The sequence below is a fragment of the Grammomys surdaster genome, unplaced genomic scaffold, assembly GCF_004785775.1.
Source record: "Grammomys surdaster isolate TR1022 unplaced genomic scaffold, NIH_TR_1.0 125881, whole genome shotgun sequence".
Classification (NCBI taxonomy): domain Eukaryota; kingdom Metazoa; phylum Chordata; class Mammalia; order Rodentia; family Muridae; genus Grammomys; species Grammomys surdaster.
The window spans coordinates 3,812,358-3,839,096 of record NW_021620706.1 but is presented as its reverse complement, the minus strand read 5'-3'; the positions used below and the strand labels follow the sequence as shown (position 1 = coordinate 3,839,096).

General features: G+C 44.3%; 1 protein-coding gene across 1 annotated transcript; it reads right to left on the bottom strand.

Annotated features, from left to right (window-relative positions):
* Window positions 1–802: 802 nt before the first annotated feature.
* Window positions 803–12,596, bottom strand: F3 (coagulation factor III, tissue factor). The gene is made up of 7 exons (XM_028752192.1): window positions 12,474–12,596; window positions 11,899–12,040; window positions 10,627–10,723; window positions 6,439–6,656; window positions 4,034–4,212; window positions 3,135–3,294; window positions 803–1,577 (listed from the first exon to the last, which is right to left on the bottom strand). The coding sequence occupies exons 2-7, from the start codon at window positions 11,984–11,986 to the stop codon at window positions 1,444–1,446; spliced, it is 876 nt and encodes a 291-aa protein (XP_028608025.1). The 5' UTR covers window positions 11,987–12,040; window positions 12,474–12,596; the 3' UTR covers window positions 803–1,443.
* Window positions 12,597–26,739: the final 14,143 nt, after the last annotated feature.

Genomic DNA, 26,739 nt, shown 5'->3' with positions numbered 1-26,739 from the left:
TCTCTAAGCCTGTACTAGATGACAGCATTTTCTTCCCGCTCTGTAAGAGTACATCCCTGCCCTGAGGCTTATGGTCTCAGTAGGCCCGTCTTGACAGACTTGGTCACGTGACTTGCTGGGCCCTATGAACCAAAGTATGGAGCAGAAGTGTTAAGACTATGAATTTGAATGCATCTAAGGGTCAAAGGGAAAGGATTACATGGGAGGGGCTGGAGGGAGGAAAGGGAAGGGGAAGTGATGTAATTATAACCAAAAAGGCATTTTTTAAAAAATGGCTTAAACATTGAAGGTGCAGCAGCCTGGGGTTGGTTTTATTGTTTTTTGTTTTTGTTTTTGCTTTGGTTTGGTTTTGCTTTTTAGAGGTGTGTGTACATGCACATGTGTGTGTGTGCACGCGCGTGCATGTGTGAGTGTTCACCTTTGCTCTGATCCAATAGGGACCCCTGCTTTGTTTTGGGTCTTGCAATGAGAAGACACTGTTAGGAGCTACCACCTACCAACACTCGAGAATGTGTAGTGTAAGTGAAAAGTATATATTGTTGTAAGTCACTAAGATGGATAGGGTCAATTGTTACTGCAACAGAGTCACCTAATGCGAAAACCAAGGAATAAATAATAAATGGAAGATATAAATGTGATCGTCTCAATTCCCAATCACCTTTATTTATATAAAAGTATATTAAATAAATTATCTCAATATATACAAATAGGAGCTATATAAATATAAAATCCCATATACAAAACCTTTAAAATTTATATAAATATATACAATGTTAACCATAAACATTTTTAAGTACCGGAAATCATAAAACTATATGTAGTTTCTTTGTATAGTAGTCATATAAAAAGAGTTGACTGTCAAATGTTTAAACCCCGTCATTGTCAGTTAAAGTGCTAAATTGTAATAAAGTACAAATCACAAAGATGCCCCAAGCAGAAATATCCTGCATTTCACATGTTTATGTGAAAGTTTGCCAATTGCTTTGAACTTCCAAAAGTACCTAGTAGAGGGGGAAAAAAACCCCAAATACCGCTTTACAAAAGTACAACTGTTAGAAAAGTCCACCCAGTTCCCACTTTACTGTTCTACAGCCTATGAAATCAACTTCTCAAAGGTTCTCCAAAAGTCTATTCAGGTTATACGAAAAGCCTCTGTCCACTGGCTTTGCCTGGGCGACCTAGTGTCTTCCTGAGTGTAGAATACACAATCTAAAGCATTTGTGCAAGAGGCGCTGTAGTGTTAACCAGTTTGGTACCGTTCAGTGCATCCTAAAGGGACAAATGCTAGTGTTGGAATCGAAGCGTTAGCTGGGATAACAGGTCATGAAGGGAGCCCTTGTGAACCAGGACGGTCAAGCTCCACACCGCACATCCTCGGTTTGCATCGAAGGCTCGGGAACCATGCCACGCAGGTGGTGTGAGCCTGCAGCTTCAGCCTCTTCTCTACGCCAAGCGCGATGGAGTGTTCTTCCTTTTCTGCTCTGCTTTTCTCTTTCTGCGCTTGCACAGAGATACGGACAGGATGATGATGAAGATGGTGACCAGGAACACCACCGCTCCCACAATGACGAACGTTTCTGAAACGCAAAACCAAACAAACAAGTCAAAGATGGTAAAGTCAGCTTGGCGGCCCAATCCCACTTGCCGGTGGGCGTGACCCTAAACTATACCACCCTGGTTTTTTTTTTTTTTTTTTGAAACTTGACATTTATTTTTTCTACTCTTTCTCTCTCATTCTTCGATTGAGAATTTACCTGACCGCATGTGCTTGAGAGAAACTGATAGTGAGTACAGCATTAAATGAGCTACCCAGGGTTCCCAACCAGAGAAGAGCCTCGGAGTTGGCTGTAAGAACATGTGTTGGAAATGTAGTCCACAAACGACCCTGAATTTGGTGGCAGAGGTTTGTTCTATCAGAAGATAAGTGGGAAGGACAAAGAAGGCGAGCCACAGTGGTGATGGCGGAGAGGAAGAGACAGTAGTTGGCTGGGGTCGTCAGTGCCCCAGAGGATCTACTTTGAGAGAGATGAAGTGGAAAACAGGCAGAGCTAGAACTAGAGTGGGGCGTAGGAAAGAGCATCTTGAGGCTTGTGGCTCAGGAGCTGGCCCAGAGGGCTATGGCCTCCAATGGAAAGAGAACTTTCTATTAACAGCAGTGAGAAGGCAGAATACTTAAATGTATTGTTGCATTTTAAAAATTATGCTTAGGTCAGCATACAAAGTAATGGGTTTAATTATGGCATTTTCGTAAATAACATGTAATTAGACTTTGTTCTCATTCACCCCTGGCCTCCCTGCCCCTCGGTCCTTTTCCAGTTTCCTTTCCTAGATCACGTCCTCTTTACTTAGCACAGCTATTTTACTAACCCTCCCCCTTTGCATGTCTTCCTGTTTGCTCATGCTCTCCTCTCTAGTTTCATGACTCCACCACACACATATGTAAACACATACATGCATATGAATGTAAATCTAGCTTTCTACATGAGAGAAAGATGTGGTACTTGTCTTCCTGAGTCTGGCCTACTTGGCTTAACGGACTTGAAACTTTAACGGAGCCAGGGCACAGCTACCGTCTCCTGACTCGACTCCTCTGAGGGCACTCAGGGCCCCGGCCCTGTGGGGTCCAGGGATCTTTACAGGCTTTCAGTCCCAACACCGAATACTCAGAAAGCGTGTTCATGTGCACACACACACACACACACACACACACACGCAGAGTCGCTGTACCAACAGTCCATCATAAGTGCACTTAAATATCTGCCATGTTCAGAAACTAACTGGTCCAGAAACTACTCCTCCCCTGAGCCCTGCTCCCTCGGATCATAATGTCAGTAGGAAAAACAGGCAGAGAAGGCTGCAACTTGATGCCTGAGTGCTCAAGTCCTAGCTGTAATATGCATACGCAGTACCCCATAGAATCTATCCCATCGCAAGTGCCCAGGGAAGTGCTTGCTCACCAAAGGAACCATGTGGAACCATTCCTCAATGCCCCTAAGGAGAACACAGAACCCAAAAAGAAACCCTAAGACACCCTAAGCTCATTTCTGAATGTCTGAAACAAAGAGGTACATGTTGGCTCTGATGTGGGGCCAGCAGAGCCTCCCAGGGCACTGACAGCCATGGCCGTCACTCACCTCCCACGATACTCTTCCATTGCTCAGTGCACACAGTAATGCTTTCTGGGCTCTTTTCCTTATTTTTCCTGTGTGAAATCACAGCTTGTACAAAAAAGCAGTAGCTTGTCCTTTTTTCCACATCAATCAAGAATTGATTAGTCTCTGTAGTGTTTGTTTTCTGTGAAAAGATAAGTGTTCTTAAATCACCGAGGAAGGCAAAACCAGGGCACTAAATCTATATGCAGATGTCACTGACGCACGAAGGATGAGAAGTCACTTGGCTAATCGGTAACCCTGGTGACTGCTAAAAAGACAGATACACAAAGCCCAGTTCAGCCCCCTTTTTCTATAGGAAAAGAGAGGTGGAATTACCAAAGAAGGCACATTTAGGGGCTAGGGATGTAACTCACTGGTAGAGAACTTGTCTAGTGTACAAGGCCCTGGGTAACAGTCCCCAGCATCACAAAGCAGCATGCATGAGTACACGTACACACACATACATACATGCACGTACACATACAAGCACATACACACACACATACGCACAAACTTTCATGGGCACATGCACTCACTCTTGCACACATGCCTGCACATGTATTCATGCACACATGGACACACACACAAATTAGTTAATAAGTCATTCCTCCCACCCCACCCCCATCCCCTGGGATCCCCATTATGGAGATGTGGGAGGCGACAGTCTGGTCTAGCTCCTTGACTGTGTGACTGGAATCTCTGAAAGGACCCTGCCCAAGAGCACAAAGCAACTAGCTTAGCAGTGACAGGCAGAAGGAGGATCTGCTGTGTACCCCACCATGTCAACCCCTATTCCTATTTGAACTGAGGAGCAAGCATGCTGTGGAGAATCAAGGATCTATAAAAAGGGGGAGCATAAAAATAAATGGAAAATCTCTTACCCTTCCTGTGCTTGAGCCTTTCCGATAAGTAAGTATATAACTCAAGTCCTTCTTAAAGACTTCCCGCAGGGTGCGGAATGTACCGTTCTGTCTGACTAGCGTAAGTGGGTCTTTTACAGTTACCCTCAGCTTTGTGCCATCTTGTTCAAACTCCTGAATCATTGGCTGTCCGATTTTTGCTGAAATGGAAAAAAAAAAAAAGAAAGAAAAATTACCTTGCTTGGAAATGAAAATCAATACAAAGAAAAGATCGATTAGTTATTAATTGACAACTCCTCCATCGCTCGTATAGAACACCTGTACAGAATCAGCTCCAGGAGCAGGGGTGGTGGCCGGCCTACAGCTGAGTCTCAAGACAACACGTAGCAGTGCCATCCTCTGGAAGCACAAGGAGACCCTTCCTTACAGACATTAGAAAATGTGAAAAGGAATGGGTGGGACGCGTTTTAATAATATACTTTAATAGGCCCATTAACAGATTGGCATTTTAACATGCACTCAATAGAATGGATATTGTGGATATTTTACATCTTTCAAACACTGGCATATTATTTTCCACCTTGGCAACATTAGCCATATTTCAAAAGTTTGGTGGTTGTGTGAGGGTGATGGCTACCAGGCTGTACAAGGACGTTTTTCAAGCTTTTATATTTTAGCTACAATGGATTAGGGGCTGGGAAGCCCAGGAAGAGTTTCAGGTCAATCAAGGAATCTATTTTTTTTTAAAGACTTTTAAAAGTTTTTTTTTTAAGTTTTTTTTTATTTTTTATTTTTTATTATTTTTTTATTTTTTATTTTTTTAGTTTCTTTTTAGTGTTTTGCCTGTTGTATGGATGTGTGTACTACATACATGCATACATGGCTAGTGTCTACAGGTCAGATGTCATCTGATCACTGGAACTGAGCTACAGATGGTACACATACATGTACCAGGCACATACACATATTTTTAAAGTCCATTAAGCTCACGTTTGTCACCTTCTAATTTTGTTAATTTTTAACATTTTCCTGAAACAACCTCTTGACCCTCCCCCGCCCCTCAAGGAATCTATTTTAAGCTCTTGGTTCCTGATTCAGTTACATCATATGCTCTGGTCATGTGATGGTCAGACAAGTCCTCACCGTATGCAAGGCACCGAACAGTGTGTGTGTGTGTGTGTGATCGTGTGTGCTCTGTTGCATATCACAAAGGATTTGGTCTGGACTGCTGAAAGCTCAAGAACTATGAAGGGTAATCATGGCTAGGGGAAAATGATTGTCAGGAAGCCTGCATGACATGGACGTGTCATGCTGAAACACAACGGTAAAAATACAAAGGAGTCCGAAGAGAGAGGCCTGTCAGTGGGGACCCTAGAAAGACAGCTACATTCATTTGGGCGATTAGACCATTAGACCAAATTTCAGCAGTAAAATCTCAATTGTCCTTCATCCTTCTCACCATCTACGTCACTGAGCAATCAGAAGGGTATAGATGGGGACTACCAAAGCCACAACACTTCTGTTCTAACCAGCAGGCCTTGCAAAAGAAGTAGAGTTTAGTCTTCCTGATGTGCTGGATGAGCTTGTGAAATCTCTACTTCTGAACCAAGAAAAGACAGAAAGTATAAAAGAAAGAAAGAAAGAAAGAAAGAAAGAAAGAAAGAAAGAAAGAAAGAAAGAAAGAGAGAAAGAGAGAGAAAGAGAGAGAGAGAGGAAGAAGGAAGGAAGGAGAGAAGGAGAGAAGGAAGGAAAGAAGGAAGATTCTTTTACTTGGCAAGAATTCTCTACATTTCCTTATTAGATGTCAGGCTTGCACACTTGGACAAAAGTGGAAAAGCATGCTACACATTCAAACCCAGCATGAGGGAGGCTGGCGGGGAGCTGGGACACGCTGGCTCATCTCGAGATCAGATGAAGCTCAGCTGGTTGAAGAACCAACAAGCCCAGTTTCAGGTACAAGTGGCTTCCCTGTGGATCTGTGCTTGCTGGAGGAAAAATCCTACACTAGGATCCCTGGTCTGATGAAGGATATAAAATTCAGCATATGACACGGTGTCCTGAGGAAAAGCCACAAGCCCAGCCTTAGTACATCCTCAAGCTGGTTACTGGTAGGAACTGGTGGCAGACTGGAGGAGAAAGTTAGTAGATGACACAGTGATCAAGACACGAGTGCACGTTCTGTGAACCTCCTGCCCATCTGCAGAGAGTGAGACACTTACTTATGAAATGCCTCTTCCCGCACCGTGGGGTGTGTGTGTGTGTGTGTGTGTGTGTGTGTGTGTGTGTGTGTGTGAGAGAGAGAGAGAGAGAGAGAGAGAGAGAGAGAGAGAGAGAGAGATATCTAATGGCTAGCAGGGGGATCACAGAGCACAAGCATATACAGAAGCCTAGACTAAGAGTGAAGGATTACAAACCAAGCTACTTACTGTCTTGGTAAGGTATAAACTTTGGGGCGTTTGTAGATGGGAATTCCACCCCATGAGTTGCATATAGGTCTTCTTTTCCATGAGTTGAGTTCCTCCATGGAACAGTTAGGACCCTGGCTTCATAGGCCCAGGTCAAATCCTTCACAATCTCGTCTGTGAGGTCACACTCAGTGTCTGTGGTAAGGTAGCATTTGTTTTTCCAGTTTCTAGATCTATCGCTAAAGGAAGGGAGGAGAAAAAGAAATGGGAGGTTAGGGTCTGTGTCCGGCAGGATGGACGGCCTTCTACCGGAGTACTCTGAGCAACCAACCGGCAGGGACAGGGAAACCTAAAGAGGCATTTCCCATCCTGAGCATTTGCAGTACGAATGCAAGGTCACCCAGTAACTAGGTTGGCTCTGCTGGATTCCTTTTACCTTTTTTTTTTTTAACGTATGTGAGCACGGAGGGCCAGAGGCACTAAACAGCTTCCACAGTCACACGCTAGCAAGGGGTGGAGCTGGGTTGTTTGCGTGGTTTGTTTGCCTCGTTTATCGTTATACTACATGCTAGCTTTAACTACGAGAATGAGAACACATCTTACCAAAGAGTAGAGAAAAACTATACAGCTAGTGCCTGCTTAACAAAGCCTCGGAGGGCAAAGGTCGTATCTTTCTTTTGTAAGGTATCTTCGAAGGAAAAATGACTTGAGAAAACTTCTGCTGAAAATAAAATTCTTCGAAAGGACAAACATGACCATTAGCCACGCTCCGGTACATCTTTCCCCGGGCACTCCCATCAGGTGAATACCGGCGGTGCTCTGAGGTCTGTATCATCCTGCTAGGCAGACCTCGGCACTCAAGTTCTAGATCTCCGTGTCACCCTGCTTAGCGCTCATCTCTCCCTTGCTGGCCACCACCCCCGTCCCTAACCTTACGGCCATGAAAGCTTTGCACATGCAGGCTCTCCATGGACCAAGAGCTCTGGTTCTCATCTCTCTGCCCAACAGCAGGGTTTCTGTGTTTGCTGAGTATTGAGACTGCTACCCCTTCAGGGTGGTAAGCATACTTCCCGTGATCACACACGTTAAAAAGAACCCAGCACCTCCTTAGAAGATAGCAAATGGTTAAGATGTACAAAGGGCCCAGCAGAATATCTGGCATACAGGAGAGTCAGTGGTTGACTAATCATATATGGTGATCTTAATGGAATATAATTATGTAGGGAATCTATTATTGATAGACTTTATTATTCAGCATAGATTTAGAATATGGTAAAACACTCAGCAGAGGAGTCACATATAGATACAACTATCTAAATCCACACAGAAGAGGCACACATGAGGATTCTTCAAAGCCCTTAAACAACCATACTGCAAGAACCTGAGTACATATGTACATATATATCCATTATCCTTGAAGTCTCATGCTAACATTAAAATTGGAATATTTTAGCCTCTCGAATTTTTGAACTTTCTTCTATGGTAAGTATAGAGAGGCTATTTGGATCCAGAATGACCAAAATGTACCTTGATTACATCTTTACTATATCAAAAGCCAATGGCACCTTAATAGTTTCTTTCCATCAATGAGATAGCTCCAGTGAGGTCCTCTGGGTGTTGCTAAGAGCACAAACCACATTAAAAGTCTTCAAGGTCCCTCTAGGTTAGTGAAAACCTCCCCAAATTTAGAAACAAAAGTTCCCCCATTAATTTACTGAAGAGTTCCAACAGAAAACAAACATTCACTAATTGAGTTAGAGGCCGTGTCTGGAAGCTTCTAAACTCAGCTTTGGAATTCAACACACACTATGGACTGGACGGCACAAGTCATAGCGTGGTGCTAAGGCTGGGCCTCTGATGCTTCCCAACTACCACTGAGCCTGCTTTCAGAGAGGATACTGTCGACACTCAGCCAAGGGCCTTTAGTCTCTCAGAGCTGCCCTTTGGCCAGTGCCACACAGCCAAGCTCTAGCAGCATGGGTGAGTGTGGGGAACAGGGTCCTCTGGATAAGGTGCTGCCTCTTCAGGGAGGAGAATACAGGAGACTCAGAAGTGATGAGAAAAGTTTTCCCCTTCCTCCCAGAAAATGGCAGAGCCTCCTGCAGACATGGCACACCTTGGTTCCAGGTAGCCTGGGCACACACAACCAGCAGTCAGTGTGGGCCCCTGGCTTTCCAGAGTAACAGTTTCATCCAGAAAAATGACTGCTATGATACCCTTAGCACTAGAATCCCCCTTTCCCTGGGAAGGGTGAAGGCTAGCTCGGGACTCAGGCATTGACTAACGGAAATGCTTCCAGGATCACCTAGCTCAACAGCAAGGGCCTGAGCAAGGTGACCTTCCCAGTAAGACACCCAAGTCTGCAGCTATTCCCAAGTGGTGATCTGAGCTCTGATGTTTACAGATCATGAGCTGTACTCGGCTCAATAATGACCACCTTAAAAACTCCAAAACTTTTAGCTAATAAAGGCTTCTGTTTCAAAAATCAAGACAACCCAAGATATATTCCCAATGTTGTTCCAATTAATACAAAATACTAAAAAGTAACTTTCTCTGAAAATCTAATCTTCATATCTAGAAGGAAAGAGTCTCCTAAGGTAAATGTCAGGTCTATATAAGAGAAATTAACTACTTTAATAACTCTCAACAGTTAGAATATGAAATGACAAGGTTTGAACTTATTTTAAGTCAGGGTCTCACTATATAGCTTGAGTTGGCCTTGAACAAACATGTAGCCTTGAACTCATAATCCTCCTGAGTCATATGAGTGAGCTGTGCAGGGATTACAGGGTACCATCATTACCAGTTCAACACAATTGGGGGGAGAGGTGACATGGGTTACGGATGGGACCCAAGGCTTTGTACATGGTAGACAAGAACTCTACCACCGAACTGCACCGCCAACCTTTGAACTGATAGGTTTGACTGTGGTGCTAATTATAGACTGTGAAAGCTATGTCTATATAGCTATGCATAGCTATACATGCATATATGCATGCATGCACACACACAAATTCTCTCCCCTTTTGGTTTGGCAATAGTTATCATGGAGTTCATTTTGAAAAACCAGAAAGTTATTTAAAAGACTCACACCTGAGAGTTGCATCCTAGTACTAAATGAGGCTTAACATAAGCTAAAACGGAAAAACAAAGGGTTAAAACGTACTTGCCTTCTGCCTGCGATACTGTTGTGTCCTTTACATCATCACTATTAAAATAATTTGCACACCAGGCAGGTTTCTCAAGTTCCTTATCTGTCTCTTAGAGTCTATCAGAAACCAAAAGCTTGCCAAGAATATGTGAAAATCATCAAAGAAAACATCTGGCACACCCTGGTCGCTTAGATTAAAAGTCTTGAATTACTTGTTCCCGAGGGCTGTCAATCAGTGAACAGGTCTGAATGAGCCAAACGGTCCCAGACAGCACAGGATGCAGACAAATCCTTCAGTGTTTTCTAAGCAGCTCAGTGACTCAGGAATTTGGCCTCCGCCGATTGTACAACCAAATTTTAATTCACAGAGTCCATAGATTAATGAATCAAGCACTGCTTCAGGGCAGCGTAGACACTGGAATTCCTCCTACCTCTCCCTGACATGCCAGCCGCAGCTCAGTCTAGACAGCTTGTAACCAGAAAAGGGTATTGGTGCTTAGAAGAAACTAGCGCCGTTGATCCCAAAGCAAACTATAAATGTCTGTGTGAGTGGGCTCACCCCTCTACAGCGTATATGGACTTATTAGTTTCCCTATAATTACCCTCAAAAAACTATTATGCCATTTATTTATTTATTATTTATTTATTTATTTATTTAGATTCAGGGTCCCACGTACTGCAGGATGCCCTGGAACTCCCTACATACAGCTAAGAGTCACTGAATTTCTATTTCTACTTCCTCCCGAGTGACACAGTGACCATGGTGACAATTCTATGCTAGTTGAGGATCTAAACCAGGTCTTTAGATGTGCTTCGTAAGCACTCAAGGGACAGAGATACACCACCCCCACCCCCCACCCCCAATTCTTCTCATATCAGTCTAGCATATGGAAATTTTTCCATCTGATGGAACTTGACAGTAGGCAGCAAATTACCGTGAAAACTCTACCACTTGGTAAACCCATCCAACAATCCGCTTCAGAGAGTCTCTGTTAGTGCCCAAGAGCTGGAAGAACAAAACCATTAGTTAATCTTGTTTTGTTTTTAACCTGGCTTACCTTATCTGAACAATGTAGGAATAGTTGGTGGGTTTGGGTCGCCACTCCAAAATTGTCTTGAAATCAGTTGATACCCAAGTTAAATCAACCGCTTTCTCTGGAAATAAACACATAAACAAATAAACACATAATTGCATGCACTTCGGTACAGACCTTGGGCTAACGTCTAAAACACGTTCCCAGCTTCCGCCATCAAAAGGAGCACTTTTTAAAAAAAAAAAAAATTTTGCCGTAGTCAGTCACCAAAACGTTGCTAACTTGTAAAGAACAGAGGGGTGTGTGTGTGTGTGTGTGTGTGTGTGTCCCTCCCCGCCACCCCAGACTCATACAGTTTTCCAGGCAATATCCACACTGCAATCCACGAAAGCGGCTGAAGATCCTGAAGTCCTTCTTTAAACTATTCAAGGGAAAGCCCTCTTTAAAACGACACAGAAGGAGAGCCCAAGGTGTCAGAGTCCCATACTCTTCTGAAGCAGTCGGGCTCAAGGAGAGGTGGCAAGGAAGGGTTTGAATAAGTTCCAAACAGGGTTCGTCCCCACACACGTGAGAGTCAGGAATGCACATAAACGAAAAAAGTCTAACTTGACCTTTCCCATTGTAATCTAAAATAATCTTTACACTGAAATTCTCACGGAGAGCAAAGCAAATGTGCGGCCCACGTGGCACCTGTCACATGGTAGGATGCTATCCCATTAAAATACTGTTATCAACGTCTCTTTTAGCAAGTTCCCGGGTTTCTCTCTGCCTCACCCCAACACTGGGTAGATGTGGATATATACTCTGTCTTCCCTGAGTTTACAAGAGCGTTGCTTTTATCAGATCTAAACCAAAGGCCACAAGAACATCTATTTATTACGGGAAGGCGCACACCTTGTCAAAGATAACATGCAAGCCACGCGAAGCACGCCGACTTTGGCAAAGGCGGGCCCATAAGTCCGCCACCTTCAAGGGCCCAACTTCCTAGGAAGCTCTTCCTTCAGAGTTAAAGCTGGAACCCCAGATTATCTTATGCAACCACAGTGGACGCACAAAGCAGGCATCTTCAGCGGCGACCACAGCCGGGAGTCCGGACACCAACTACCTTCCATCCTTGAGTTCATTCAAACCCTCAGGGCAATCACGGCCAAATCCACAGGTACGGCGAGACACCTTGACGTCCCCAAGGAACCAGAGTAGCACCCCGCCCTCCCCTCACTCCCCTAGCCAGCCAGACCCGTTCTCTGCCTCCCGCGGGCGGTGTGCCGGGGGATTCTCAGGACCAATGCCACTCACCTGCAGCCGTGGCCACCTGGAGGAGGAGGCAGCCGAGAAAGGTGGGCGCGAGGGCCGCTAGGAGGCGCGGGCGCACGGGGATCGCCATGTCCAAGGGCTGGTGGCGAGGTCGCGGGACTTCGGCGGCGGCGCGGAGGCTACGCTATAGAAGCGATCGGAGGGAGCGAGTGATGGGTACCGGTTGTACCCAGGCTGCCGGGGTCCGCGCGGGGCGCGTTATAAAGGGCCGCGCGGACACTGGCTCCTCTCCACCCCGCGCCGCCTCCGCTGAGGCTCGCGACTCCCCGCCCCCCGGCCCGGGTCACTCGCTTTCGCGGTGGGCGGCTCCGGGTCAGTCCACACCCCTGCCCCGCCCACTCCCCTCCCGTAGGAAACTCCGAGACCCCGAAAGGGGTGACTCAAGCGTGATTCAACAGCGCCGCCGAGCACCGAGCTGCCCCTTCGGCGCAGGCGGATCCAGGTACTGCGGAGACCCGGGCTCCCGAGCTGATCCCTGGATGACCAGCCTGGGTGGCTTGCTGGGGAGAAAGGAGTCGCATTGGAGGGACCTAAGTTGAAAGTCAAGGGAGTCTTACTTTTCCTCTTCTTTCGATGTACGCTGAACCCCTTGCAGAGAATGTATCAAGGCTCCTGGCGCACCCCTGGTAGCCAAGGACAGTTCCAAAGCCCTGGCTGAGCACCCAGTGGTTAGCAGAACATTCTGTCAGTCCCTTGGTACGCTGTACAGGGCGGTGCAGTAAATGCACGTGTCTGTCATGGACAAGGGCCCTGGATTAGGTCTAAAGGCCACTTGGCACCCCACTCCCGTTCCTGAAGTGACCGAGGAACTGCAGCTTGAAGCCTGGGAGAATTTGAGCGTGACTTCTGTAGCCCTTGGGTTCTCATGTTGAGGAAGACAGCAGTCGGTTTGAGTGAATTCCTCCAAAGCGCAGAGAAACAAAAAAATGAAACTGAAAAATAAACATTCGGACTTTCCAATGTATTTGTTTTTTTTTGTTTGTTTGTTTTGTTTTTTCCTTCCTAGACCCTGGGGATGGACCCAGGAGCCCACTTATTTCAAGCACACCTCTGTCACTGAGCCTAGCGGCAGCCAGGTGTCACTTGCAGGCTTTGGTTTTTCTTCATTTCCTAGCTTCCCTTTCTAGGCTTGCCCTGAAGTTGTTGAGGTTTGAGAATATCACTTATCCTACTGGTAGTACTTGCTCAACATCGTGTCAAAAGATTTCTTGTCGTTCCTGGTTGACTGTCCAGCTTATCCCTTCTTTATGCCTGTGGCTTTGAACCTCCCTAATATGCGACCCTTTAATACAGTCCTTCATGTTGTAGTGACCCCCAACCATAAAATTGTTTTCATTGCTACCTCATAACTAATTTTTCTACTGTTACGAATTGTGATGTAAATAATGTGTCTTCTGATGCTCTGTACCATCTTCTTTCTTTCTTTCTTTCTTTCTTTCTTTCTTTCTTTCTTTCTATCTCTCTCCCTCTCCCTCTCTTTCTTTCTTTCTTTCTTTCTTTCTTTCTTTCTTTCTTTCTTTCTTTCTTTCTTCTTGTCTGTCTTTCTTACTTTCCTTGAGTAAAGTCAAACTTAGGTCCACTTTGTAGGCTCTGAGAAGTGTAAAAGAGGTTACTAAGCTGTTGTCACTCACAGTGGCTTTTAATTAGGCTTCCTGATCATGTCTGAGAAGGACAGGGCAGAATCTCTTAGATAGCCTTTTACGATACCAGTCTTGAGGTCAGCTGGTCTGTGTGTTCACTGGCCTAACTACACAATGTAGTCCTATCTGATCCTCTACTCCAGGGACTTTCCCTCCTGAACTCACCTTCTCCTACTCCTAACTGAGCAAAGGAAGAAAGCTGTTCAAAGAATGATGTTTTTTTCCATCCACAGACACTCAAATGTGTTCTTCAGCAGGTCTGGAAAACACTTGCAGTTTGGGGAACTTATTGATCATAGACAGAAATATCCTGTCGGCAATTCCTTAAAGCAGACATGCTTGAAGACACGTAGAGGGCTCAATTTCCTTTTGCATAACCAGTGGTGAATGAGTCTGATGAGGAGGCTGTAAATGACCAGGACGCACTTTCAGTCCTTCCTGTGCACGTTTACAGAGCATGCTAACAGTTACCAATTCAATTTCACCAAGTCTTTTACATAATCTCCATTGTGCCCTCACACATCAACTCCCCATTCAAGCTTTTTTAGGGGGAGGGGGACAGGGTTCCCCCTTTAGCTGTTTGCACAGTTACCAGCACCCAGGAGGTGCTCAACACATTTGAACCAATAAAGATCCTTATGCAGCCGTGCTTGTCTCTGAAAGTTTTCATTTAACATTCAAAAAATGAACTCTGTCACTGAAGCTTTTCTGCCAGGCTGTGAGTGAATTGGATCAGCGAGAAAATACAAACCTATGGAATCCGAGGGCTTTACACCCCAGCCAGCCCCAGCCGGCTCAAGGTGGCTGAGGGTGTTTCTGGTTTCTAGAACTTCTAACTGAGAAGAGGTAGTTTCAGAGCAGAATGAAGAAGTTTGAGGGCCGCTTTCATTTTTCTAACAGCCTACACTGGAGCATGACTCAGATTCTGCTCAGTCATGGGATATGTCGTGATTGTTGATAGCCAAGCGTAGTGGCTGTTTAGCATATATTTCTCAAAGTGTCTGTCTTCCCAAGAAAAGGACAGGTTAAGATTTATGACAGAAGGTAAAACGGAAAAGTAATAATTTTTTAAAAACCTGTTATATGTGTGTGAGATAGTAAAATAAGCAATTTGACCATTCCCCACTCCCCAGGGTTTGTTTGTTTGTTTGTTTTTGTTTTTTTTTTCAGGCAAAAGGCAAAATATGAGAAAAGGCCAGAGGAACTTCAGAGTTAGTGAGAACGCAGAGTTCTGAGTTGGGAGAAAAAGTGACTCAGCAAAACCGAAGAAACATCTGGCAGGATTAGTCATGGAGAAATGGGCGGTGCTTAAGGATTCTTTATGAAAATAATTATGGACTATCTGACAGTTTACATTTTGTCCAAAATTAGGTGAAAACTTTTATCCTGACCATTCAAAATACATTTGCTAGCTCTTTGGTCACTAACTTAGTTATCACATAGCACCGAGATTTTTGTAAAACGCTGTTTTTTATCTGCTTCTTCATTTATTATTTAGTTAGTTTTGAGACAAGTTCTCATTATATATCTCTGGCTGGCCTGAAACTAGTATAGACTAGGCTGGTGTCCAGCTCAGAGAGATCTACCTGCTTTTTCCTCCCGAGTGCTGGGATTAAAGACATGTGCCACCACACCCATCTTTAAAAAGAAAAACAAACCCCCCACGATTTTAGAGAATAAGCTTCCAGTCTAAGTCTTGGGATTTTTAGCACACAAGTACCTGTGCAGACTCAAGGCTTAATAGACTGCCTGATAAGCACACTTTCATAGCGATCAACACTTAACATTTCATTAACATTTCATTATTTACATGCAATGATGACAAATAAATTACAAGTTAGTTATAGTCTCAGTAACAAAACCCACCTTAAAAAAAAACCTTTAATGAGTGTTTTTATTAATACACCACCATGTGGCTTAAAATTTTGTATGATAGCACTTTCTTCAAGAATGCCTTAGTCTCATTTCTGAGACTTCTAATTGAATTTGTTGTATAGAAATCCATTCACTCAAACAGATGCCTAGCAGCTGCTGGATTCTGTGTTAGACTGCAGATCCATAAACTAAAACTAAAAGTCTCTGTCCTGTGAAATATATCATCTTTCCTAGTTAGGTCAAGATCTTAATGGTTTGAATGTTTTTCTGTCAGTGTACAGGTTAGAGAGAAAACAATTCTAATAGTGTTGTTGATAAATTTTCTTCTATTCCCTCCCAAGCAGAAAGACTTAAGCCTATCATGGTCAATTTACCTAATAGGCATTTTAAAAAGATTTTTTTAAATAAATAACACAGATACAAACACACTGAGTGGAGACCAGGAAGAGGGAGCTGGATGCCCTGGAGATCGTGTTGCAGATGGTTATGAGCTGCTCAAAATGAGAGCTGGGTATCAAACTCAGGTCCTCTACAGTAGTACATTTTGCTAACCACTGAGCCATCATACCAGTTCTAAACAGGTATGTTTCACTCAGAAAATTACCCATGAGTCTGAACATTCTTCAAGTGAGTGAAAATAATTAATTGACCAACTTGAAAGCAAGTGTGCAGGACATTCTTTCTTATTTGTATATTTGATTTTATAATACTCTAGTTTACTGATGCTCTAAGTTTTGAATTATCTACTCAGCCACTTTTTTTTTTTTTTTGGCCTTTGACGCGATGATACTTCATCTTATCCTGAGTCTTTGCTCAAGGAAAGCTCTTAAGGTAGAGAGTAACTATCTACTAAATGTAGTTATTAGATATTTAAGTTACAGTACCATCTGTAATGTGTGATTGGCTGTAATTATCATCTTAACCACTATTGTCTAACTTAGCATATTGTAACAGCACGAAATAGCTACTATTCTATACAATTAGGGGAGTAATAGAAGGCCATAGTTTATACGTATATATTCCTCTCAGGCCTCACAAATTCCGAGGTAGAAATCTTAGCCTCCTGGGTTACGGTTAGGAGATGGGACCATTGATAGGCAACTAGCTCAAGTGTGGAACCCTCAAGCATGGGGTGAGTGTTTTATTAATTAACTAATTAACTTATTTACTCTGTAGAGCTTTCCCTTCCCTTCCATCATGTGAAGGTACAAAGAAAAGGTGGCCATGAGTAAACCAGGAACCTGAGTCAGGAAGCCAGTCTTTGTTAAACACTAAATTGATCAGAAACATAATCTGATCAATATGAATCTTCTGGACCAGCAGACATAGAGTTTTGCTGTAACACCTTTCACTGTGTAGTACTGATGTTACTGAGTCAGAGACAGCTGCAAAGATACAGGACTATGCTACGGAGGGTGCTTGTGATGTCTTGGCGGTGAATGGCTTCTCAGAATTTTGTAAACTTTATGGACAGCTGTTCAAGAGACCACATGGCAAGTCTTAAGCTTGGATCTTTCCTCCAGCATCTGGGAGTCAGAGGCAGGCAGATCTCTGAGTTCAAGGCTGCCCTGGTCTGGTCTATAAACTAAGTTCCAGGATAGCAAGGGCTACACAGAGAAACCCTTTCTCTCAAACAAAACAAAACAAAACAAAACAAAACAAAACAAAACAAAACAGAAAACCAAAAACCAAAAACCAAACAAACCAGGAAAGGGGGGGGGAGAAAAGAAGGAAAGAAAGAAGAGAAAAAGCTAAGTGTTTGTCTTTCCTACCACTAGGGAATAATGAAGTTTCTGGTTTTTGTAACTGAATAAATATTTATTGCAGGATTACTATGTATGGTACAATATACCAGGAACTATGTTTGAGTCTCTCTCTCTTTCTCTCTCTCTCTCTCTCTCATAAAATAGCTTATAAGTTCGTCGGGGAGAAAAGCAAATACACACTTCCCACAAGGATGGAGCAGAACTGAGATACAGGTCTCACTAGTAGACTGAAAATTCCATGCTAATAGACTGCTTTAGTTTTGGTACTACATGGGCTTCTCAGGACAGGTTCTCGTGTCCTTAAAGCTTTGTTTATGACATAAAAGCTACTCAGGACCCACTGGAGAACTCTCTTATGACCAGGTTGTCAGAGAAGGTTCTTTGGGGAAAAGCAGAGTTTGAGCAAGTTCTTTGTCTGTTCAGGCCACTCTAACTAAATACCTCAGTGCTCACTGTGGGTAGCTCATATACAAGGAGAGGTGGGGCAGGGGAAAAGGAAGAGAGGAGAGGAGGAAGGATAATTTACAATAGCAGAAATCCCTGTGCTGGAGCCTGAGAAGTCTAAGATGAGAGTGCCAACAGAATCAGGGTTTTTCAAAGGCACATTCTGGGCTTCAAAAATGGTGACCTGTGTCTTCACAGCAGGGGAGGGCGAGTAACCCATCACGGCCTTCCCATAAGGGCACAGATCCTCTATATAATTTATAAGGGTGGGACCTTTTGTCTTAATCACATCCAGAAAACCCCTCCCACCTCTTGATGCTATTGTATCCTGCAAGATATTTTAACATAAGAATTTTCAGATCACGTCAACATTCAGATCATGGTAAACTGGAACACAGAGGAAGAACAGCTCCTGAGGCAAAGGGCTGAGGTAGGTGAGCAGAGGAGGCATGATGGGTTTGGGAATACAGGAATCCCAGAGGTGAAAAATGTATCTTCAAAATAAAGACACAGTGTCAGCCCCTGTGTAAAATCCAGGCCTGGGATCACTAGATTCTCTATCCCCGAGGAAGCTTACCCTTCTGGTTATAGCGTGTCAGCAGAATTGAGAACTGAAGAATTGAGTTTAGGTCACATAAAAACAAACAAACAAAACACAACCCCCAGCCCACCCAGTGGCAGGGAGATAAGCGGAAGGATAGCTGTAAGAAAGCAAGAAAGAAACAGTGGTGGGGGTTAGGAGCTGACGTGGGTGGGACAGGGGAGCAGGGGGATGGTCTAGGGACACACGAAGGCAGTACCACAGGGCAAGACCACAAAAAGGCAGGCAGCTAAGACGAGTTTAGAGATGTTGAAGCTGGGGGGGGAGGGGCTTGGGACTACAGAAAGTGGGTCATAGCTTAGAGGAGGAAAAGGAGGCTGGAGGGAGAAACTGGGCATCATGCAGGACAGTGTCTCCTAGAAACATCTACAGTGTTAGCAACCCTAGACTGAGTGAGGGGAGCCGCTCAAGCTATGAGAAGAAACAAGTCACAGTTTATGAGCCCAGGAAGCTCTTAGAGCAAATAGAACAGTGCCTAGAAGCCACCAACAGCCCAGAGTCACATCTCTTGGCTTTATCGCACCAGGAGCCAATTACCAACCACTACTACTGTAAGATTCCAGTTGTTTCTGCTCCAGTCTGGGACCACTCCGTGGGCAATCTTGGTTTCCAGAGAAACATCCAAGTCTGGGTCATGTGACCTATCTTGGAGGCATAGTGGATCTGAGACCAGAGAAGCAGGTTGCTAAGGCTACTGGACAGATGGTGTGTTAGTTACTTTCCTGTGGCTGTGATAAAATAACCCGACAGAATCAAGTTAAAGAAGAAGGGAATTGTGTTTGCTTCTATTTCCAGGGGGATAGGGTCCATTGTGCTGGAGAAGGCACAGAAGCAGGAACATGTGGCTGGACTGGCTGTTAGGAATCAGAGAGGTCACATTTCATCTACACACAGGAAGCAGACAGAGAACAGGAAGTTGAATGAGGCTACAAATACTCAAAGCCTATCTTCGGTGATGTACTTCCCCCAGCAAGGCTCTAGTTCTTAAGCATTCTATAACCCTATCCCCAGCCCAAACAGCACCATCAAATTTTCATGCATGAGCCTGTGGGGGACATTTCTCATTCAAGTCATCACAGATAGAAACAAGACTTGAGGCTGGATCTACAACAAACTAGTCTTTGGTGTGTGGCTAGAGGAGGAAGATGATCTGGGAGACAAATGACCAGACATATGGAGGACAGAGGATTGAAGTTTGCAGAAAGAGAAGACCATGGTAAAATCCAGTTATATGTGTGGTTACAACAGGTCCTAAAAGATATAACAGCTAAGAATAGATTCACATGGATCTTGTTAAGTTTCTCACTTCTTTGGGTTAAAGCAAGAAAGGGAAGCTATTGCTGACTTGAGAGATACATATCAGTGATTCAGATCAATTTCCCAAACTTTGATTTCTCTATCATCAAGGTTACTCATGGTTTCAGTCTAGCTTGCTCTGATGTAAGCCTCAGTTGTCTAAGAATTTGCTTTATCACCTGCTCTAAAGCCTAGAAACTCAGTGTTATGTGAAACTATTTTGGGGAAGATACCAAGATAGAGAACTGGTAACAGATTAAAGTAACAGTGCCTCCAAAGTTCAACTTAGTAAACAACTGAGTTTTTATGGGGCTACTTTAGGAATATGGGTGAATGATATCTTGTAGAAGTAGGGATGATTTAAAGACAGCTTTATTACCAAAGCCCACCCAGCATGAATGAAGACTCACAAAAGCTGAGACCTTGGAGCCCTTTGAACAACTTGTATCCAGTTTGATAGGTGTGAGAGTCTTTTCCCCTCAGCAGTTCTTACTGCATGTATAACCGTGGGGTGGGAGGAGCCTTGTGAGTTTGATAGGTTTTGTGGACTTCCTGAGATTTCTGAGTTGTTTATTTCCTCAGTCTTAAATAACCTACCTTTAAAACTTTCTAAGTATTGGGGGTTAAGTACTTTCTAAGTAAAGATGGTTCAGCAGTTAAGAGCACTTGTTGCTCTTGCAGAGGCATGCAGTTCCTAGCACCCATATCAGGCAGTTCATCTTGTGGCCTCCACTGACATTGCCTGCATGTAGCAAACACATCCATACAAACATGCACACATGTATGCACATGCACACATACAAATACTTCCTGAGAATTAATGAGCTTCTTTCCATGATGGAATTTTTAGTTCAAAGGAGATTGCTATACAACACCCAAATTCCCAGATGCTACCAGCAGGCCTTAGGCAATAATGAAAGGATAACTCAGACAAGATTACGATGGTTTCTGTCATGGACAAGATCTTCTAAGAATCCAGGAACTCTATAAATAACTTTGTTCCCTCGTTTATTTCTTCTTAGCTGACATCATGTCTCAGTGGAAAAGCAGATTGCCATTTGGAAACTCAGTGGCTCTCAGTACTATGCTATGATCTTCCTGACATTGAAAATGGCCAGAAAATACCATTTATTAGCCGCTAAGTATTAACTCACTTAGTCCTCACAGCAATCTCATTTAGGAATGTACCTTTTACTGGTGGGTTAACTGTAGCCAAAGTCTTCAGTTGAACAAGTTGTTCAGAAGTCACACAGCTGGATAATGGTGAGCTAGAGTTGCACCTGACTATTGGAGCCCTTGAGTACAACTTCATAATCACGGTGCTACATTGCCCATCTCACTGAATACACGATAACACACACTTCCCATGGGAGCCCTGTAAAAAGTACAGCATGGGGGCTGGAGAGATGGCTCAGTGATTAAGAGCACTGACTACTTTTCTAGAGGTCCTGAGTTCAATTCCCAGCAACCACGTGGTGGCTCACAACTATCTGTAATGGAATCTGGTGCCTTCTTCTGGTGTGTTTGAAGAGAGTGACAGTGCACTCACATAAAATAAATAAATAAATCTTTTAAAAGAAATTGCCGCATGAATTCAAGTCCCTTTCTTTGTTGCCCTCAACGTTCTCTGCCTTATGAAGCTTTGCCTCTCTGGAGTGCCTGGCTTCAGAATATGGAGATTTTCCAAAAGAAAACCAAGCCAAAGCTGGCCTTAGTCGAGAAGAAAGGGCTCTTTCTTTTGCCTTGTTTCCAGTTTATTTTGTACTTGTGTTTCTACATTCAAGTTACATTCCTACCCAGAACAGAGAAGAAAAAAGAAATTGTACATTAAAATGGCTCATTTGCCTAGAGAACATGACATCAATGTCCCGCAGCAGTGTCTGTTATTCGTTGAGAAATATGGGTCATCATTCCAACTCACAACCTGGGGTAGGAAGGGCCTTGCAGACTTGCTAATTAGACTGATGAGTGTGCTTGATTGTAATCAGTTCCCTTTATCATCCCTCCACTTCGAACCATGTTTCTTACCTGTCTGCTGTTTATCATCATGACACCACCACCCAGCTCAAGATGGGACTTGTGATGGAATCACTTGCATTTGCTTTGCCCTGGTTGTTCAGGAGTTCCTCCCTCCCTGAGAGCTCCAGAAGGAATCTCCTCCATGATGCTTTCTCCTGTGAGATGTCCAGAGGCCCCAGCACTGACCTGGCTTCATAAAGCCACTCACTTCCATAAACTTCCTGTAGTCCTCCTAGTCATGACCTCAAAGACTGCCTCTGAGACCAGTTAGAGATTTATTTTTATCCTCTCTTGTGTGTGTATGTGTGAGTGTATACATGTGTGTTGGAGGCTAGGGAGAGAGTCTGTCTCACATATGTGTGGGGACCTGCAGAGACAAGGAGTTGGAGCCCCTGGAGGTGTAGTTACAGATGGTTGTGAACCACCTAATGTGAGTATGGGGAATTGAACCCTTGGAACAGCAGTCTTACCCTGTCAGCCATCTCTCTGGCTCCATGGGACAGGTTAGATGGCACTACTTCCTTGTGTCTGGCTACCTGATGCTCTTGCTCCGTGGTCATTCTCATGTCATCTTTGGAGCAGCCTAAGGAAAATGTCATCGGAGTCTGTAGAGCCCACAGGTGAGGCTGAAAAATAACTTGTTCTTTTCCCCCATCCCATCAAGACACTTGGGCTTTTGGTAGTCATGTTAAGGGCAACTGCAGAACAAACCCACTGGGAAGCAGTTGTTTCGGAGGCAGAAGGTGTTTGTGAGGGGAATTGGGGGAAGCAGGAGAGAAGTTTAACTTATAATCAAGAAGATTGTGGAGTCTGGATTGAAACAAACCATAAATAACTACAGCAAGTCTCCAAACACCCTCGAGAAGAGGTAAAGGAGAACTGGACAGTAGATCAGAGAATGTCATTCTGCCCCTGTTTTCATAGGCGATGTAAGTCATGCTTCAGACATGTGAGTCCCAGCCGCTTTTGACCCTAGTGAGGTGGGGATGGTTTGTCACTACCTCCTCCACGATGGCTTGTGATGACAGCAGGGGTGTCTAAGAGCCCCACAGGTGTGGATCTTTCACAGAGAAACCCACACACTCTAACATGCCCGAGAAATTGGCTTTCTTCATTCTGTTTCAGCTCCTGTCTCTTCTCTTGATGCCCCTGCTAGCATAGGCTTGCTCCTGGACTCCTCTAATCTCCAAAGATGATGGACTCATGAAGATATGGTTCCAAAATTTTGCTGTAGTTGCTGAGGAAGAATGTTCTGGTCTTGATCTCCTTCTTTGCCTGTGACCTGTTGGGCAGGATAATAAAACGCCCTTTAGTCAGCATTTCAAAGAAATGATTACAAGTTAGACATTTACTCAAAAGGTTCAGTTCTTCCTGGAGCAAAGAACACTGGAGTTGTGAGGTCATGTTAAGTAGTCTATTTGTCAAGATTGACTGTAGATATGGAAACTTGCACCTGTTCTTGACACTAAGGGAGAGAAGTTGTGTGTGTGTGTGTGTGTGTGTGTATGTGTTTGCGTATGTGTTTGTGTGTGTGTGTGTGTGTACATACATGCATGTGTATGTCTAATCATTTGATTTCCCAGAATTGAAGCTTCTCTATCTGTAAGGAGGAGACGGAGACCAGGGCTTTGATCCTGTGTCCTGTACTTGCTACTTAAAACCTTTATTTTTCTGGGTCAGAACTTAGTCTCACAGCTGACCTGTGCCAACTGTATTGAATCCTACGTCCAAGTTTATCGTAAAGTTTTAATTGTTGTACTGATCGTTAATGATTATAATTAATAGTTCCTCTGAACATACCTTCTAAAGTGACTTGTTCAAAGCATGCAGCTGCAAACTGGCTGGTTATGAGCATTTCACAATCAGGTCAACCTCCTCATGTCTTTTCACTGTAATTAACTCTGATATCCCCACTTGCTTGTGGGTCTGGTTGTTTGATTTCATCGTTGGCACATGCAGTAATGATGGTTATGCAGTCTTAGCCTGGTCCACTCTGACTGACGCTCAGCCGTGTCACCCGGTCCTGTGAGGCCTGCAGTAGTCAGTGTCTCGGCAGAGCGCTCAAGTGGGCATGTCAGCCGGACACATCACACATGAGGATGAAGGGCCATGAGGCTCTGCAACCGTCCTCAGAAACACCGCTTTCCATCGTAAGTGATGAAGTGATGCTCGAAGGGCTTTGGGGAAGAAAGAACTTGAGAGGTGCAAGCCAGAGAGTGAGGAAGACAAGGAAGCAGTTGTCTGGGGGCTCTCCCCTCGTAACATCCCTGCAGGCAAACACACAGATTCTTCCTTCAATTGTGAGTTCCTGACCTCACAATTCTTCCGTTTTCTTGCTGACAGTCGACAGGTACTGAAGAAGTCTCCTCAGCACGGAGTATTCCCACCTTGCTATGTAGCTGCTGAGATCATCGGTTGTCCTTCGTCTGGACAGTTCATCAGCAAGTCAGTGTTTTATCAGTGATGATAAGCTCTGACCCGGATACTCACGTTTAGTCATTAATGACACCCTCAGTAGTGTTTGATTTATAGCTCGTATAAACCACGGCAAACAGATTCTCCAAGTAGCCTCACTTTCCCCTTGAGAAAACTGTGGCTTGCCAAGACTGATCCCATTTTCTCGGACTCAGACGCATGCATGGATTAAACTGTGGCTCATACTGCAGTCTGGGCCCAGAGCGTGTGCACTTGTCCTAACCCCAGCCCGCTAGCATCTATGCCTAAGCGCCCATAAAGCGTCATGACAGGAGAAAGTTCTGCAGGGCACACCAAGTCCCTACAGAGCCTCAAGGGGTGAGAGCAGAAACGTGGTTCTAGAGTGGAGTGTCATGCCCATGGTACATGTTGAACAAAAGTGTGGCTGAGGCCTAGGAGAAGCTCCCAACTTCGTGGGGAAACAGTTTTCCTTTAAATCTCATCAGGAGATTAAAGGGGTTCTATATCAAAGGAATGACTCAGACTTTGAAAACTAGTAAATGTGCCTTTGTAGCACAAACAACACCACAAACACAAACCAGAAGTGGACCGGCTTCAAGAAAGCCTCTGAGACTCTGGCCCATGGGAGGTCGGAGAAAAATTAAATTCCCCTCTTCGCTTTATTCTCTTTTTCTATTTTCTCCAAATGTGAATTCAGCTTTGGTTGCTTTGTTAATTCCAAAGGCATTAATTAATGTTGACACAGTGTTCGGTTCACACTGAGGGAGGGTGGAGGAAGGAGCCTCTGGTAAATTGATCTGCTCTTTCCCACACCTGCTCAACTGCCCCAGCCGCTTCAGTAAACAAACCCAGCCAAAGCGGCAAACACACCCCCACTCCCCAGGTCAACCCAACCCTCAAGTTCATTTCCCACATGCTCATCTGAGTGACGAGTGATGTTCTGACTTGGATGGATAAGCCAGCAACAACAGTTGGTTTTATTACACAAAGCCTAAAACCTCACCGATGTCTTCAGGTGTTGTAACAAAACAAAAGTCCTCTACGGGTGTCACAATTCCAAAGCTGTTTCAGCGTCAATCCAGGCAAATTCCAAACAAATCCCTCAGAGCGAGGCAGGACTGTGGAGGTGCCATGGGCTAGAGGTCATGGAGATATGCATGAAGGAGTCCCCGAGAGCCAGGCTGGCCTCCCAGCCAACCCCCTCAGAGTTCCAGGTTGCAAATCCCCATGAAGTGAAGGCTTGGGAAGATCTCAGCAGGACTACAGCAGTCCAGGGCTTTCTTGAAACAAATGAGCTCTGTACAAAATGTCACTTGATACCCCACATCCCGGGAGGTAAGTGGGGACACCCAGCCGGCTACCTTCTTGCTTATGCTTTGGAAATGCATATGCTTTCTTTGTGTATAAAAAAGAATTCAACTTTTCAAAACAAACTGAAATTCCAGGAAGCAAAATTTCTACACCAAAAATGGCTAGATTTGGATGTGACTAATTCTGTCTTACAAAACAGAATGCATCTGTACCTTAAGATCCCGAGGTAGCACCCAAGGAATGCAATACTGTACAGAAAAAAATTAATACCATGGATGGAATGACTATAATCCTTAATCACCCACATGAACCCCAAAAAGGGGTTGACAAAGAGTTTTTCAAGTATATATTTTAAAATTACTAATAGGCCAGAAATAGATTATAGTCCTTCCTGGGTTAAATTTCAGAGGTACTTTTTAATCAAGTGTGAATCTAACAAGAGGAAATCAGACTTCAGTGTACAGAAGATAACACCCTGCTCTCCACTCTCTGCCTTGTTTCAGATGAGGAGAGACAGGGTGTGAGGTCTCCATGGCGGAGAGAAGCAGAAGGAAGCTCTTCAGGGTCCTGCAGAAGCTCAGAGGTGGAACAGAAAGACTGCAGAGGTGGCTGAGCCCAGTTTTCCGTGGCCCTGGCCAATGACATCATTGCTTTGTTGGGGGATGGGGTATCACCTCCCCCCCCACACACACACACAGAAACCTATAGGGAAACTCAGGTCTTTGGTAGTGATGTCTGGATTGGAAGTTCTCTAGATGAGCCACTCCTGCCTCATTGGGAAAACAGGAGGCCATTTTTAAAGAACGTGCTCTGTTTTACACCTCCAGCATCAGACACCAAGTTGGCACATCACAGATGTTTGTTGAATTGGGTGGAATAAAATAGAATCTAGAAGAAAACATGATTGGTTTTGTGGGATCATCTCTATGATTGAAACAGCTGTGTCCTTATCAAATAAATCTGTGCATCAGAACCTTGGTTTCCGTGACAACAAAGGAGGTGTACCTTCATACTTCTCTTTGGCCAAACCCTGTCCTCACAATATACTTCCCTCAGCTTCAGACTGCTTGGACATCTCTCTGACTCACAAGATGCTGGGATAGTCCCATTCCTTGGCTTGTTCTCTGTGGTCCTTAGGGTGTTGTGGGGGTTCCATGAATTTCTGTGGAATGAATGAATATACTGATGGTTATTTACCTCATAGACATCCATACCTCATGAGCTGCAGCCTGGACGGTGTTCTCAGCAACCTTAGACGTGGGCTCATGAAGGCATGGACTTTCAGGATGTTCAGCCTTCCTGCCCTCAGCCCTTCCTGGGTGGGGCTGGATGTTCAGACTTGGTTGATCCTCCTCTGACAGCTGTCAACCTCCTCCTTTGTGTACTAGCTTTGTCACAATGCATTATGGGTACAAGAACTTCAATCCGTGCTTCT